We start from the raw sequence: 15825 nt of genomic DNA on the forward strand, positions 1-15825 counted from the left end.
TACTGAAAGGTGAACTGTCAGGCTGGAGGGAGGTTACCAGTGGAGTTCCTCAGGGATCGGTTTTGGGACCAATCTTATTTAATCTTTTTATTACTGACCTTGGCACAAAAAGTGGGAGTGTGCTAATAAAGTTTGCGGATGATACAAAGCTGGGAGGTATTTCCAATTTAGAGAGAGACTGGGATCTCCTACAGGAAGATCTGGATGATCTTGTAAATTGGAGTAATAGTAATAGGATGAAATTTAATAGTGAGAAGTGTAAGGTCATGCATTTAGGGATTAATAACAAGAATTTTAGTTATAAGCTGGGGACGCATCAATTAGAAGTAACGGAGGAGGAGAAGGACCTTGGAGTATTGGTTGATCACAGGATGACTATGAGCCGCCAATGTGATATGGCCGTGAAAAAAGCTGATGCGGTCTTGGGATGCATTAGGCGAGGTATTTCCAGTAGAGATAAGGAGGTTTTAGTACCATTATACAAGGCACTGGTGAGACCTCACCTGGAATACTGTGTGCAGTTCTGGTCTCCCATGTTTAAGAAGGATGAATTCAAACTGGAACAGGTACAGAGAAGGGCTACTAGGATGATCCGAGGAATGGAAAACTTGTCTTGTGAAAGGAGACTCAAGGAGCTTGGCTTGTTTAGCCTACCCAAAAGAAGGTTGAGGGGAGATATGATTGCTCTCTATAAATATATCAGAGGGATAAATACCAGAGGGGGAGAGGAATTATTTAAGTTCAGTACCAATGTGGACACAAGAACAAATGGATATAAACTGGCCACCAGGAAGTTTAGACTTTAAATTAGACAAAGGTTTCTAACCATCAGAGGAGTGAAGTTTTGGAATAGCCTTCCAAGGGAAGCAGTGGGGGCAAAAGACCTATCTAGCTTTAAGATTAAACTCACTAAATTTATGGACGAGATGGTATGATGGGATAATAGGATTTTGGCAATTAATTGATCTTTAAATATTCATGGTAAATAGGCCCAATGGCCTGTGATGGGATGTTAGATGGGGTGGGATCTGAGTTACTACAAAGAACTCTTTCCTGGGTATCCGGTGGTGAATCTTGCCCATATGCTCAAGGTTTAACTGATCACCATATTTGGGGTCAGGAAGGAATTTTCCTCCAGGGCAGATTGAAAGAGGCCCTGGAGGTTTTTTGCCTTCCTCTGTAGCTTGGGGCACAGGTCACTTGCTGGAGGATTCTCTGCTCCTTGAAGTTTTTAAACCATGATTTGAGGACTTCAATAGCTCAGACATAGGTGAGAGATTTATCAGAGGAGTGGGTGGGTGAGATTCTGTGGCCTGCGTTGTGCAGGAGGTCAGACTAGATGATCATAATGGTCCCTTCTGACCTTAATATCTATGAATCTATGATTTAAATTACTAGTCAGGAAGACTCGATTTAATCATGGATTTCTACATAAAAGTGCATTCTTATTGGTTGTTATAACCTTAATACATATTCTTCACAACTCAGAGATAGATGTAGGTTTCATTTTTAGAAGGTACACACTATACATTTTTAAAGTGATTTATTTTGAAAACTTCTCAGATTGGTTTTACAGCTATATCAAAAAATGAATGATTGTTTAGTTATTTCATTTACCAAAGGTAATTGAAGCAGATATTTATGAAGTCATTGGGAGGTGAACTATCTCCAATTGAACAAATTTATCATTAATATTTGGAGAGTTTTCTTGCCATGCTGTATTAGGAGGAGATCACAACCAGACAGACATTTAAATTGTTTTATTTAACTAAAACAACAACATTATGTATTCTGGATTTTTTTCTTCAACAGCAAACATATAATATTTTAACGAAACAAGCATATAAATTTTTGAATTTAGTTAAACATTCAAGTTTTTTAAAATCAGGTTTGTTTTAGTTAAAATTGTTTTTAACTAAAATAGTTAAATGAAATAATTTTAAAAAAAAATTAAATCGACTATGTCAGCCAGGTCAATGTGAGAAACTTAAAATATTGGCTTCTGCAGCTAACTCAGTTGTCTTCACCTTCATTTTCCTGGTGGTTCATAATCTGGAAAAGAAAAACAAGCTTTCCTGCTTTTTCAGGTCCCAAACCATTTCTCAATTTGGAATGAATTAATCCAAAGGAAGAAAATATTCTTCCTACACTGGCAGAAGAAGTTACTGCTGTTAAAAGTGAGATTATCACTTCAACAGTCTCTTAATCCAAGTGCTTCAGTGACTTCCACCAGTTCACTGGTATGACTTTCTTTAAAACATCATCAGCAAACATATTTCTTGAATGGTTCACCCTTAGCTCTGAAGTTTTTTATAGTTGGCATTATGGAGGGGTGATTGCTGGATGTCCATGTCACAGACGACTCCTCCTCTTCAGCAGTTAAGGTTTGACCCTGGTATTGAGAATATTTGCAAAAAATGAACTGGAGATAGTGCTTGTCCCATTCATTTTTTTAAAGCTTTTAACTCTGTCATTGCATATTTCTCTTTTTAAGATCTCTCTCAGTTCCTTCCAAATTTCAACAGCGTCATCAATAAAACAGCGATTTCCCTGCATTTTGTTCAAGGCTACAGAAATATGCTTCAGGGTACTCAGCACTTGTTCAACATTTCTCTTAAGCCCAATGGTGAGAACTTTGGCTGTGACAGTGCCATCTATTTTTTCACGATTTTGTTCACAAACTGTCATCAGATTAGGCCAGTTCTTGATATAGAGCTCAAAACAGTCCACTCCTGAGTTCCATCGCACGTCTTGTGGGAGAGTTATCTTGGGTCCTCCCACTTTTTTCAGAGCAGCTGCTGCGAAATGGTTGTTACGGAAGTACTTTGCAATTTCAACAACATTAGCTTTTATTTCTGGAACACTGAAGTCTTTGGCTAGGAGGTGTAGCAAATGAGCACTGCAACCATATGTTATTAGCTTGGGACTGGTCTTAATGACTGAACCATGTTAATGAAGTGTGGGTTCTCAATCATATGGAAAGGACAGTTTGTTGCATAAACAAACCAGGCAATTTTTTCATCAATTACCTCTTTTTGTAATCTGCTGGTTCTTATCACAAACTTATTTATTGTTGTTTCTGGATAATGGAGGCTTTTTCTTCTTTTTGCTACAGGTGATATACTGTGGCTATGTGACATACATGATGTGACTGAACCACTATCATTGGCAGATAACTTTGAAACTATAGAAAATGATGGTGATCTTGAAGGTGGATAGTCTTCAGAATCCTGTATGTTGAGGATGGATTCTCCTAAACAAAATAAGTCAATGCAGTTATTTAATTATTATTACCATACTGCTCATTTAGTATTACTCATTGCATTCATTGATACTCAGTACTGCTTTAAAGGTGAAATTGTAAAAGGAGGAAGATCTGCCTATTTCAGCTATTTATTTTTTATCACAACTGCGTCTAAAATGATAGTACCATAGAGTAACAACTATATTTTTTGCTCAAACATGAGAATTCAAGAATAGTCCAGAAGGAAGACAGGCAGTCCTTAAGAAAGAAATATTAAATAAAGAAGTTTACCAACCTGAAGATCCTACATGTTCAGACATGTTCCTTTCATCATCTTCAACACAGCTTCCTCCTGAGAAGGAACTTCTCATGATGTTGTTTCATTCGTGCAACCAGGCCTTGCATTTCTTTGTTGCACTTTTTGTATTTTGGATGCATGCCTGTCTTACCTACAGGTAGAGGAACTTCATTAAAATATTCCCAAACTGGGTTTCTTTTATGGACTGCTGCCATTATAGGTTTTCCCTTCTAGTGAGAGAATGGTATGGTAGATCTCAAATCAATGAAGGCTACGCTCGGAAAGACCTCAAGACTTCTGGAATATGCTGCTCAAAAAGTTTAACTTTTGTTTCTACTGCCTGTCCCTTCCTTCTCACATTTATCTCCAGACTTCTTCTCCTTGTCCAGATCTATTCTGCCCCAACAATCTTCTACTCACTGAACTTTTTGAAACTTTGCACTTTTAGAGAGAGGTAAGGTACACAAATTTGCAGAGGGACAATAGGGTTGAGGTCTGTTATTTCTCACCTCTATATATTTTATTTATTTATTTATTATTTAAAAACATTTTTGCTGTTAACAAGCATGTTATCCGTGGAAACACAAATCCACAGTTTGAGAACTGCAAAACTAAGCATCTCTGATGGTATCTTCCATACTGAGCATTGAGTCCCATTGGGTAGATAGAAAGATTAACCTAAATAATCTATACAGAAGCTCCTGGAACCCCATAAGATTGGGTCCCTAATCCATGAACTATTGGAACTCATTTACAAATCTTTTCTTAAACATTACATGAATATATGGTCTCATACTATAGAATTAGAATTTATAATCCCTATTCAATGATGAGATATTTTTAATTAAGATACATTATAGCTCAAAGCTATCTTTAGATAGGTTTTTTTCCTCAAAAAGCATTTTATAAAAAAAATCCTATTTAAATTTAAAAAATCTGATTTTTTTTAAATCATTGATTTTTATCCACCCTGATTTCATCCAGTGACAATCTTTGTCTATGTAGGTTTCTCACCTATAGTCAGTTTCAGCTGGATCCAAGACGATCCATTTTTCATCAGCTCAAAGGGCACTGCTCCCCCTTTGGCCCCTAGGTGATGGATGCCAAAATGGCATTGTGTTTCTGCTTATATTTTCTAAAATCTATTGTGTCTGTTTCAAGAGCAGAGTGCAGGCTCCATCCCATATCATGAACATTAAGTGGTCTTCCCCTCCCAGCACAAGTTTAGCTTGATGGCTTTGTTTACCTTATATGTAGATATACTTTTCATTGTCCCCTGAGGTATTACGTGGCTCAGTTTACATTGGAGACACAGGAAAAGAGGCAAAACAACATTCCTTTGTCTGGGACAGGCTGGGTTTATGCCCTGTTTGCAAAACACCTTTTAACACTGTATTTCCAGCACACATCTTTTAATTCTTTATGCATCACCCATACATACATCACACAATAATCTTAACGACTAGAGTGTTACCGGTTTGCATACGATACCTTACCTGATACCTTTTAGATATAGATTATGACAACACTGTTGGGGCAATGAGTGTGTCAGGCCTGTTGTGAGTTATGGAATGGTGTGCCCTCTGCCAGTTGGCACAGAGGGGCTCCCTGACTCACGGAGGCTTAGATGGCTAAGTAAGTAGAGAGCAAGAACAGCTCTATAGTCTGGTGGTTAGGGCACTCATCTGGGAGGAACGACACCAGGTTCCAGTCCTTGCTTCAATGAATATTTTATTTATACGAAGCTGAACAGCATCAACAGGAGAGACTGAGAAAGAGCCACTTGTGAATACCCAATAGCCTCGTGGTTAGGTAGGAGACTGTCTTTAAGCCACTGCTCTAAATCAGACAGAGTGGGGATTTGGACCTGGGTCTCCCACATCCCAGGTGAGAGCTCTAGCATTGGGCACAAAGGGGAGTCACCTCACCTTTGTTTACTTCCAAGAATGGGTTGATCTGATTTAGGTACCTAACTTCAGGGGAGGGCTCATAGTTGAGAGTCCCAAGTGGACAGAGACATCTCCCGGAGTTTGGTTCTTAACTAGCTTTCTGGGGTGGAGCTTTAGGTAATGCCCCTCTCCTCAGCATTTCTTCCTGGCTACTTTAGGCTGCTCCCCACTCAGAGTGCTGGCTTCTGTGAATCTCATTCTTAGGCACTGAACTCTCACCATTCATTGTAAATGGAGCCTGGGCACATAACTCAGGGCTGAGATATCCACTGTGTGGCAGGGTAGTTAAATGATGCAAAGCCAGATCCTGAAAGGTATTTAGGTGCCTAGCACCCATTGATTTCAATGGGAGTTAAATACCTTTGAGGATTTGGGCCTAAGTCCTTTTGTAGATCTAGACCTCTGTGCCTCATTCCCCCCACCCCCCAAATGGCAGTATTAGCACCTCACAGTTCTGTTGTGAAGACAACTACATTAATGATTGTGAGGTGCTCAGATACTATACAGTGATAGGGGCCAGATTAGTACCTTAGATAGGCATGGAGAAACAGTGGTAACACTTAAAAGTTATAAACCTGTTTAATCAAAACTAGATTTAAAAAACACATACAGAAAATTGCAATTTCAATACTTGAAGATCTTATAGGGAAAATTTTTGGTCCTGAGTAGAAGGAATTAAATGCAAAATTCTCACTGGAATTTATCTGAATGGGGAATTAATCTTCCATATCTCCATGTATGGTGTTTATGATTTATTCTCAGGTGCCAAAGGGTTAATCCTGTAAGAGGCTGAGTAGCCCAGAGCCATATTAAGGTATATGGTCCTCTGATCTAGCAAACCACTTAAGCACATGTTTACTTTTAAGCATGTGAGTAATCCCACTGGTCAATGGGACTATACATGTGCTTAGAATTAAGCACATACTCAGGTGCTTTGCTGGATATTAGAATTCGTAAAAGTACAGAGAAAGGGAACAAAAATGTTTAGGGGTATGGAAGAACTTCCATATGAGAAGCGATTAAAATGACTGGGTCTGTTAAGCTTAGAAAAGAGACAACTGAGGTTATAAAATCATGAATGGTGTGGAGAAAATAAATAGGGAAGTGTTATTTACCCCTTCACCTAATACAATAACCAGAGGTCGCATAATGAAATATATAGGCAGCAGGTTTAAAACAAATGTAAGCAAGTACTTCTTCACACAACACACAATTAACCTGTGGAACTCATTGTCAGGGGATGCTATGAAGACAAAAAGTATAACTGGGTTCAAAAAAAAGAATGAGGTAAGTTCATGGAGGATAGGTCCATCAACAGCTATTAGCAAAGATGGTCAGAGATGCAGCCCCATGCTCTGGGTGTCCCTAAACATCTGATTGCCAGAAGCTGGGACTGGATAACAGGGGGTGGATCACTCAATAAATTGCCTTGTTCTCTTCATTCCCTCTGAAACACCTGGCACAGGCCACTGCCGGAAGACAGGATACTGTGCTAGATGGACCATTTGTCTGACCTACTGTGGGTATTCTTATGGATCATACCAGAGTATTCAGCATCTTGCAGAACTAAGTCCTATAGGTCCATGCCTCAGGCCCCAGTTCCTGGAGTCATGAAATTATATCAGGTTCTTAACTTTTGTTTATTTAAAAAGGCAAGTCTCTAAACCTCATAGACATGAAGAAAACCTTGAAACTATGAATCAAGTACAGGCAATTAAATGATATCTGCCTGAGTCTGCAGACAACCTGAAACATTTGCTCTGAAAGGGCTGAAGTCCCATTCATCTTAATGGCATCCTAATGCCAAGACCCACTACTCTGGGAGGCCCTACCAACATCGCTGCAGCAGAGGAATCTGTGCCTGGCAGGAGAGGAGTGCAGTGGACCTGAGCTACCTAAATTAGGCCAGGACAGTGCTAGATACCAGAGCAGCCCAGAATCAGGTAGGCACAAAAGCTCAGTAGGGCCTTTTTGGGGCTTGCATCTCTGAGAAGCACCAACACCAGTTTCTAGATGAAAGACTGTGGAGGCCCTGTGTGGCCTGGTTTGGCACGTTGAGGAGGTATGCTGATAGGGTTAACTTTTTTCTGTTTTATGAATTTCATGGATGTGGCCTTTTTTGCCTGCCAGAGACATTTAAATACATAGGTGATGAGCCCCTGCAGCCCTACAGAGCTGCGGGTGCTCAGTGCATCTCAAAATAAGGCTACTTTTATGTAGGTGCCTAAATATGGGCTTAGTTGTTTAACTTTATACACCTACATTTGAAAAATGTGGTTAGGCCCAGATCCACAAAGGTATTTAGCTGCTAATTTCCATTTAAATCAATGGTGGTTAATACCTTTGTGGATCTGGCCTATGTGACTCACTTTCCACATCTGTATAATGGAGAGGATAACCCTGACCTAACCCCCAAAGGGCTTTTGACAATTGCATGCTATATAAGTCCTAAAATATTATATAAAAGGCAAGGACAATCCTGCAAGGGCTGGAGACATAGCAGCCTCCAGAGCCTGAGCTTAGCAGGACAGTCCCTAATAAAATGTTTCTAAATGTTGACAGTTGCGGGCAGACCCCAGCAGAAGCAGCTGGCGGCCATGAGTACAGGACCTCCCTCTGGATGCACACACAGTTTACATTTGTTATCATTTAGTAGTAGTAATAGCCCACTTAAAGGCCCTTACCTCTTATGCCTGTGCTAGGTTCTTGAAGCTCCAGTTCCATGTAGTGGAGCTGTTTCTTCGATGTAGGAGTGACAGGAATATTAACATAGATTGTTGTCTCACTGTGCGGTCGATCAGACACAGGTAGATCTGTTGAATAACCTACTGCCCCTCCTAAAAAAATTAACATAGTACAATTATGACTGAAGTTCATAACTACTAATAATCCATTTAATAAAAGCAAACATTTCCTTCAAAAGTTCTATATGGAAATGCTCAGTAGAAAAAAGACACAAGGGATCTGCACCCTAAAGCATTCATGTACATAACTGTGGACCTGATCAGGCTGGAGCTGAGGAGAATCTTGAACTGTTCATATATATGTTATGTTGGAAGGTTGGAGAAAACCTCTTTGAAGCTGGTTGGTGTAGCTAACCACTGCACTTCATTTAGAATAAATGTAACAAACAAACAAGCTCCTTCATGGAACCAAACAGCTAGAACAGTAGAAGCCACATCCAAAGCACAGGTACATGACCCACCTGGAGTAGAAGCTGAACTAGGTGGCCCAAGGGGTTCTATAGAGAGTGATACTTTACCACCAATGCAACAGCAGAAAAGCACAGAGAAGGAGCACAGAAGCCCCAGACACAGCCAGAGAAACACTGGTAGCGTAACCCTGAGAAAAAAAGCTAAAGGGAGAGCTTTAGGGTAAACGACTGGCTAAAAGAGCCTTACAACTGTGAGCAAAGAAACTGTCTCCTGTTATGGATTTCTACTGTGTTCAGTAAACTGGACTTATTACATTATTTGTAAATAAACGGAGTGCATCAAAGAAATACCTGACTCCATCACCATTTTCTCCTACTAACAAAACCAAACCACTTGATCCGGAAAATTGGCTAACCACTTGGGTCAAAAAGTGATAACAATATATATGAAGAGAAGAAAACAGCAAAGAAATTCTAGAAAGTGGGGTAGATGGTCAGAGCAACGTGAAAGGAAGATGATTTTGGTAGCAGCTTTCTAAATTAACTGGAGGTGGAAGATGAGGGGGCTAAGGAATAGGAGTTTCACGTAGCCAGGGTGGGAGATATATGTTGGACATGAACAGACCATGAGGAACATTTGAATTCTGAAGATACTGTGGGAGAAGAATTGGCAAGATTTGGCAATTGCCTGGATGTGAGAGGAGAAAGAAAGAAGAATTAGAGATTCTGCAACCAAGACTGCAAGCTATGGAGACAGGAAGAATGGTGTTGTCAACAATCACACAGAAAGGGGGAAGATGGGATGGTTTTCAGGGCGCGGAGGGGGAAAGGCATGAATGATATGATTTACTGAGACTTCTGGGCAGTATTTTGGCATAAACTTTTCTCTTGCTGTTACCATGTTTCTGATCCCTTTGCAGACATTGTGGTGTAATGAAAATTGTGTTGAAATTGTGATTTATCACATTACATTCTCAGACATTTTCCTGGTGCTGCTTGCAGGCAGGGGGTTCTGTAGTGGAGCATATGATCAGAGTCAGTCTTCCAACAGATAGCCTACAGTAAGGAAGGATGAACTGTGCTTCTCTGTTTTAGAGAGCAGCATGCTTTGCTGCTCTCTGTTTTGGGGTTCTTGTATGTTATCATTCTGAATGATAAGAAAGTATATGTTGCAACATTCCAGCAAGAGTACTTTATGTTTTTTTCTAACTTCTCTGTTTGTATGCCATAAAATATAACAGACACCATCCTCAGCGTGTGTCTATACTACAAACATTACAGTGGAACAGCCACAGCTATGCTGCTCTAGTGTAGACACTTACAAAAGTGATGGAAAGGGTTTTTCCATCACTATAGTAAAACCACCCTCCTCAAAGGTGATAGCTAGGTAGAAAGAAGGATTCTTCTTTAAAGTGTAGACATATTTAAGTGAATTTACTACCTTCTGATAGGTTTCAGAGTAGCAGCCGTGTTAGTCTGTATTCGCAAAAGAAAAGGAGTACTTGTGGCACCTTAGAGACTAACCAATTTATTTGAGCATAAGCTTTCGTGAGCTACAGCTCACTTCATTGGATGCATACAGTGGAAAATACAGTGGGGAGATTTATATACATAGAGAACATGAAACAATGGGTGTTACCATACACACTGTAACGAGAGTGATCACTTAAGGTGAACTATTACCAGCAGGAGAGCAGGGGGGAAAAAACCTTTTGTAGTGATAATCAAAGTGGGCTATTTCCAGTAGTTGACAAGAATGCCTGAGGAACAGTGGGGAGGTGGAGGGAGGGGGAAATAAACAAGGGGAAATAGTTTTACTTTGTGTAATGACTGTGACAAAGTTCCTGAGCTGTAGCTCACGAAAGCTCATGCTCAAATAAATTGGTTAGTCTCTAAGGTGCCACAAGTACTCCTTTTCTTTTTGCGAATACAGGCTAACACGGCTGTTACTCTGAAACCTGCTCTACCTTGGTGGGTCTTGGGCTTATTTGTGGATTTGCTCTCCTTGGAGCTTCACGGCAGCCCTCAGCTTGGCCGTTTTTCTGAACCCACAGTCCAGGTTGACTCCTCCTGTGTCTGACCAGGAGTTGGGAGGATTTGGGGGAACCTGGGCCCACCCTCTACTCCAGGTCCCAGCCCAGTATGCCAACATTTTGCCCAGTATGCCAACATTTTAAGTCAGCCATAAAAATGTTGGCATACTGTGGGGCCATGTGGGTACCCATAGCAGTGCCGCTGATTTGAAGGTATACATTGACCCCAAATGTGAAATAGTTATGGGTAAGGACAAAGTCACAAAGCTCAGCCACCAGGTTTACCGTGACATTATCAGGGATACTGTTCCTGACAGCTTGTAGTCCATCTTTGTGTGGAATGTTGGTGTAGAGGGCTTCTGCATCCATAGTGGCCAGGATGGTGTTTTCAGGAAGATCACTGATGGATTGTAGTTTCCTCAGGAAGTCAGTGGTGTCTCGAAGATAGCTGGGAGTGCTGATAGCGTAGGGCCTGAGGAGGGAGTCTACATAGCCAGACAATTCTGCTGTCAGGGTGCCAATGCCTGAGATGATGGGGCGTCCAGGATTTCCAGTTTTATGGATTTTGGGTAGCAGATAGAATACCCCAGGTTGGGGTTCCATGGGTGTGTCTGTGTGGATTTGTTCTTGTGCCAGTCTTTGCTTACAGACAGCCCCCCAACCTGAAGCAAATACTCACCAGCAACCACAAACCACACAACAGAACCACTAACCCAGGAATCTATCCTTGCAACAAAGCCCATTGCCAACTGTGTCTACATATCTATTCAGGGGACACCATTGCAGGGCCTAATCACATCAGCCACACTATCAGAGGCTCGTTCACCTGCACATCTACCAATGTGATATATGCCATCATGTGCCAGCAATACCCCTCTGCCATGTACATTGGCCAAACTGGACAGTCTCTATGTAAAAGAATAAATGGACACAAATCAGATGTCAAGAATTATAACATTCAAAAACCAGTTGGAGAACACTTCAATCTCTTTGGTCATTCCATTACAGACCTAAAAGTTGCAATTCTTCAACAAAGCAACTTCAAAAACAGACTCCAATGAGAGACTGCTGAATTGGAATTAATTTGCAAACTGGATACAATTAACTTCGGCTTGAACAGAGACTGGGAGTGGATGTGTCATTACACAAAGTAAAACTATTTCCCCTTGTTTATTTCCCCGCACCCCACCCCCCACTGTTCCTCAGACATTCTTGTCAACTGCTGGAAATGGCCCACCTTGATTATCACTACAAAAGGTCCCCACCCCCTCACCGCGCCATTCTCCTGCTGGTAATAGCTCATCTTAAGTGATCACTCTCGTTACAGTGTGTATGGTAACACCCATTGTTTTATGTTCTCTATGTATGTAAATCTCCCCACTGTATTTTCCACTGAATGCATCCGATGAAGTGAGCTGTAGCTCACGAAAGCTTATGCTCAAATAAATTTGTTAGTCTCTAAGGTGCCACAAGTCCTCCTTTTCTTCTACCTTCTGATGTAATTGGTTGCCATTCTGTTTACTCACCAGGTTCTTCAGGGCCAGTAGAAGTTCCAAGTTCTGCAGGTGGTGCCATGAACCCAAAACCACCTTTAGGACCTAGAACATTGAAAAATTTCCAACATATTTGGTCCCACTGTAGCTAGTAAATTGGATGGTGACGATAATGTATACAATTGCTTTCTTTTAGTTTCTAGACACATAATCTAAATAACAATGCTAAAAACCAATTGAAGAGCTAAATACAGGCCAAGTAGAAGACATTCATATTTTCTAATGAGAACAACTGCAAGGAATAAACATTAACACAGTTTTAAAACTTCTCAACTGAGAGCTGTTGGCGTAAATGTGCATTTTACCATAAACTGCAGTAGGAGTAATATCGAGCCTTGAGTGTAGGTTTCAGTGAGGGGTGAGAGGTTGATCTTGGGAGCTCCTGGAAGGCCCTGATTAAAGTTCCATCACCAGAATGGCGGGATGATTTTCCCAACTGGGATGGAGTTCGCCTCTTCCCTGGAAATTGCTTAAGCCATCCCTCCCAGAGATGATTCTGCTTGCTGACAGGAAATTTGTCATCTTTGGAATGGACCACGTTGCACCACATCACAAGTGTTTACAAAACATACCCCAGGGAGAATACCCCCAGCTCCCTCTACAGAATCACACACCATCCCAATCAAAATTATGTAAAAGGAAGGCAACACTATACTATCAATATACTTGCATTAGGTTTTCATCTACAAATATTCCAGCTTAATGTGCTTGTTTGCCCTTGTTTGTCTCCTCCCTCCTTCGTTTTTACGGTGACGTATATTTTAAAAGGCCCTCACCGCCAGTATATAGGATTTATCACAGGCTAAGGTGGAAAATGTTTGTGGGAGCCCCTTGTTAAAATATTGGCAGCATTTCACTGACATGAATAGGATTAGTGCCTGTGCTTTGGCACACATCCCACCTGTCACTCCCTTTTCTAAACTTATCCCATCTGTCAATGCCATTTCTAACAAAATATTAATTCATCTACAAATTGAATGGAAAAATAAGCCATAAGACAGAGGAAAATATCACTATTAAACATCACTTTTTAAAATATTTTATTTTATGGGAAAAGTTACACACTTTTATGTACACACCACACCCCTTTAACTCACTATACTTACCAGCTTGCAGAGTGTGCCCTTTGGGTATTTTCAGAGATCCAGAAGCTGCCATGACAGAAGAAGCACCTGTTTTTAAAGAGAAATCTGCACATTAATACAAACTATCCTTCGTTAGGATTAGCTGTCTGTTGTGCCCACGCATTCACAGTCAATGTTTCCAAATAAATTACCCTGGAAAAAGAAATCATTGGTAAGAAACAAAAGATTGCTTTTGTCATTGGAGGTCTTTGTTCCCATAGCTCCCTTTTTCAGTTCATTGAAATCCTCATCTTGTAATTGTTGTTACATAAATTAATTCTTCTGTGTTGTTTCTTTGGAACAAAGAATCCCCCCAAAAAGTTTCCACTGGCCAGAAGCTGCCATCCCTACTCACCCAATCAATGGGCCTATTCACAGAGTAAGGTACTACTACCTAGTGTGGGTAAGAGGGACAGAATCACCCCCAAAGTTTCAGTTGTGAATTGCTGCTGCTGCAACCCTAACTGTGGTTTTGGAATAGTTTAGCCACAAAACTTGGTGCTGTAATTAATGCCTCATCAGACCTGATCCAAAACAATCGAATTGTAGGCATGATGCAATGAATAAGCAACAAATAGAGTGGGGAAGGGCCAGGCTTTGACTTCAGTGGGTTTGGATCCAGCCCTCGCTTGTGCCGATGAAACATTGTTCAGAGCTTTACTGTCTGATTTAATCACAGGAGTCTGAGATAACATGAAAAGTAGATTATCCAGACCATCTCTCCATCAATCCAGAATTGCTCAGTATGGTACAGATGTAGAAATATACATCAGATTTATACCATTTCCAAGTTATATAACCTGTTAAGACTGTTATTATGACATCTATTTAGGCAATTTAGAACAGAGTCACTTTTCATTGTGGGCACCATTACTCATGATGAGTTGCACTTACACAAATAATCCCAGTGGGGCTCGTTGTGTGTGTAAGTGCTACTCAGTTTAAGTAAGGGTGGGGGACTATGCCCTTTATTGTCTTTTTTTAATACCACACTACTGGTGACAGAACAGCTGCGCTGTGTGCTGTTTGGCAGAAGGAGACTGCATTTGGTACCTGGTATAGAATTACCATCACCTCCTAAAATTATGAAGATTCCTTGAAGAGGTGAGTGACTGAGTTTCGGAGACACAGTTTAAAAATAGCCAAGCATATCTTACCCTCACCTTGAAGAAATTATATAAAATAAACAGGCTCTCAATATTGAACTGTCAAACAAAGCTGAATAACCAAGGAATCATGCTAAATCGAAGCAATGCAAAGATGATTTAAATCAAATATGAATACAGATTAGAGGGTGGTAAACAAATACTTCACAAGTACACAGCTGGACAAAAATCTCAGCATTACAGTACTTGTGCACACAAAAGTATGTACTCTATAACCAGAGGACACAACACACATTTTAAAAAGTATCTAATACTGAGGAACTGGATTTAAAAACAAAAACAAAAACAAAAAAAACCCCTCAAATGGGGCCAGTTTATAGAGCTCTTATACACCCCGGTGAGCACTTATTCACTCAGTCACATTGGTTTCAATGGAAATACTCACATGAGTAAATGTTCCTTAGAGTGAAAAAGTGTTTCACAATCTGGCCTCCTGGTAATGACCAGCTATGTTTTCATTGTGATTGGTTTTCTTTTTCCTCCTCTAGCTTCCCAGAGGCTATAATGTGCCCCTCTGTGCGTCTTTGAGACGTAATCAACTTTATGCAAATGACAGTTTCAACTTTTTAGGAGAGACAGACACAGATGTTTCTTAACTGCATTGTAATAAGTTTCATTTTCCTGTTCATCACAAAACTGAGCTGAGTGAGTTTAATCAGGAACTCAGTGCAATTCAATAGGATTCATCCAGCAGGGCAGGTGGACTTTTAAGCAACATTCTATGAGTTGTGGAAGAAGAGAATCTGCCCTGACATTTGTAAAAAAAAAAAAACCAAAGAGAGAAAATAAACAATTAAAATTAAATATTTGAATCCATTTATGGTCAGGTTGATGTTACCCACTGGGCATAATCTGGTGACTGACGTACTTATGTTGTGGAATTTCATGTGAAGTCTTTTCATGTGGCTTTGAACTCCATATTACATCTACTTGTGCTAATGGAGAACATTAAAATAAACACATTGTCTGTTGAGACAGGATGTGATGTCCTCTTGCTTCTTTAGAACCACACATATGGTATGTCCTGTTCTTTGTTACGGACACAAGCATACATAATGCAGCAAATGAGAGGAGCTGGCTGACAAGGTAAATTTTCAAGAATTTGAAGCACCCATCTCCATGACAGGCATTCTCTTTCCCTCTCCAAGCTCTTCTGCCAAGCGACTTCATATGATGTGTTTTTGGGGGGGTTTTACAGTTCTTGGTGATGTCCATTTTTAGCATGGCTGACTCTGCCATGCCCTGTGTTCAAATGCATTAACTCATTTATAAAACTGTTTACATTTTACTTCTCATGCTAAGAG

At 40.4% G+C, this 15825-nt stretch overlaps 1 protein-coding gene across 1 annotated transcript in view; it reads right to left on the bottom strand.

The window, feature by feature from the left end:
* Positions 1 to 15825, bottom strand: part of DOK7 (docking protein 7) — a 108233-nt gene that overhangs the window by 4464 nt on the left and 87944 nt on the right. The window contains exons 9-11 of the mRNA XM_073343207.1: positions 13338 to 13403; positions 12205 to 12276; positions 8176 to 8328 (exon numbers count right to left, since the gene is read on the bottom strand). Of these exons, the coding sequence (XP_073199308.1) occupies positions 8176 to 8328; positions 12205 to 12276; positions 13338 to 13403 (291 nt within the window). The remainder of the gene's footprint in view (positions 1 to 8175; positions 8329 to 12204; positions 12277 to 13337; positions 13404 to 15825) is intronic.

The sequence above is a fragment of the Lepidochelys kempii genome, chromosome 4 (genome assembly GCF_965140265.1).
Source record: "Lepidochelys kempii isolate rLepKem1 chromosome 4, rLepKem1.hap2, whole genome shotgun sequence".
NCBI lineage: Eukaryota > Metazoa > Chordata > Testudines > Cheloniidae > Lepidochelys > Lepidochelys kempii.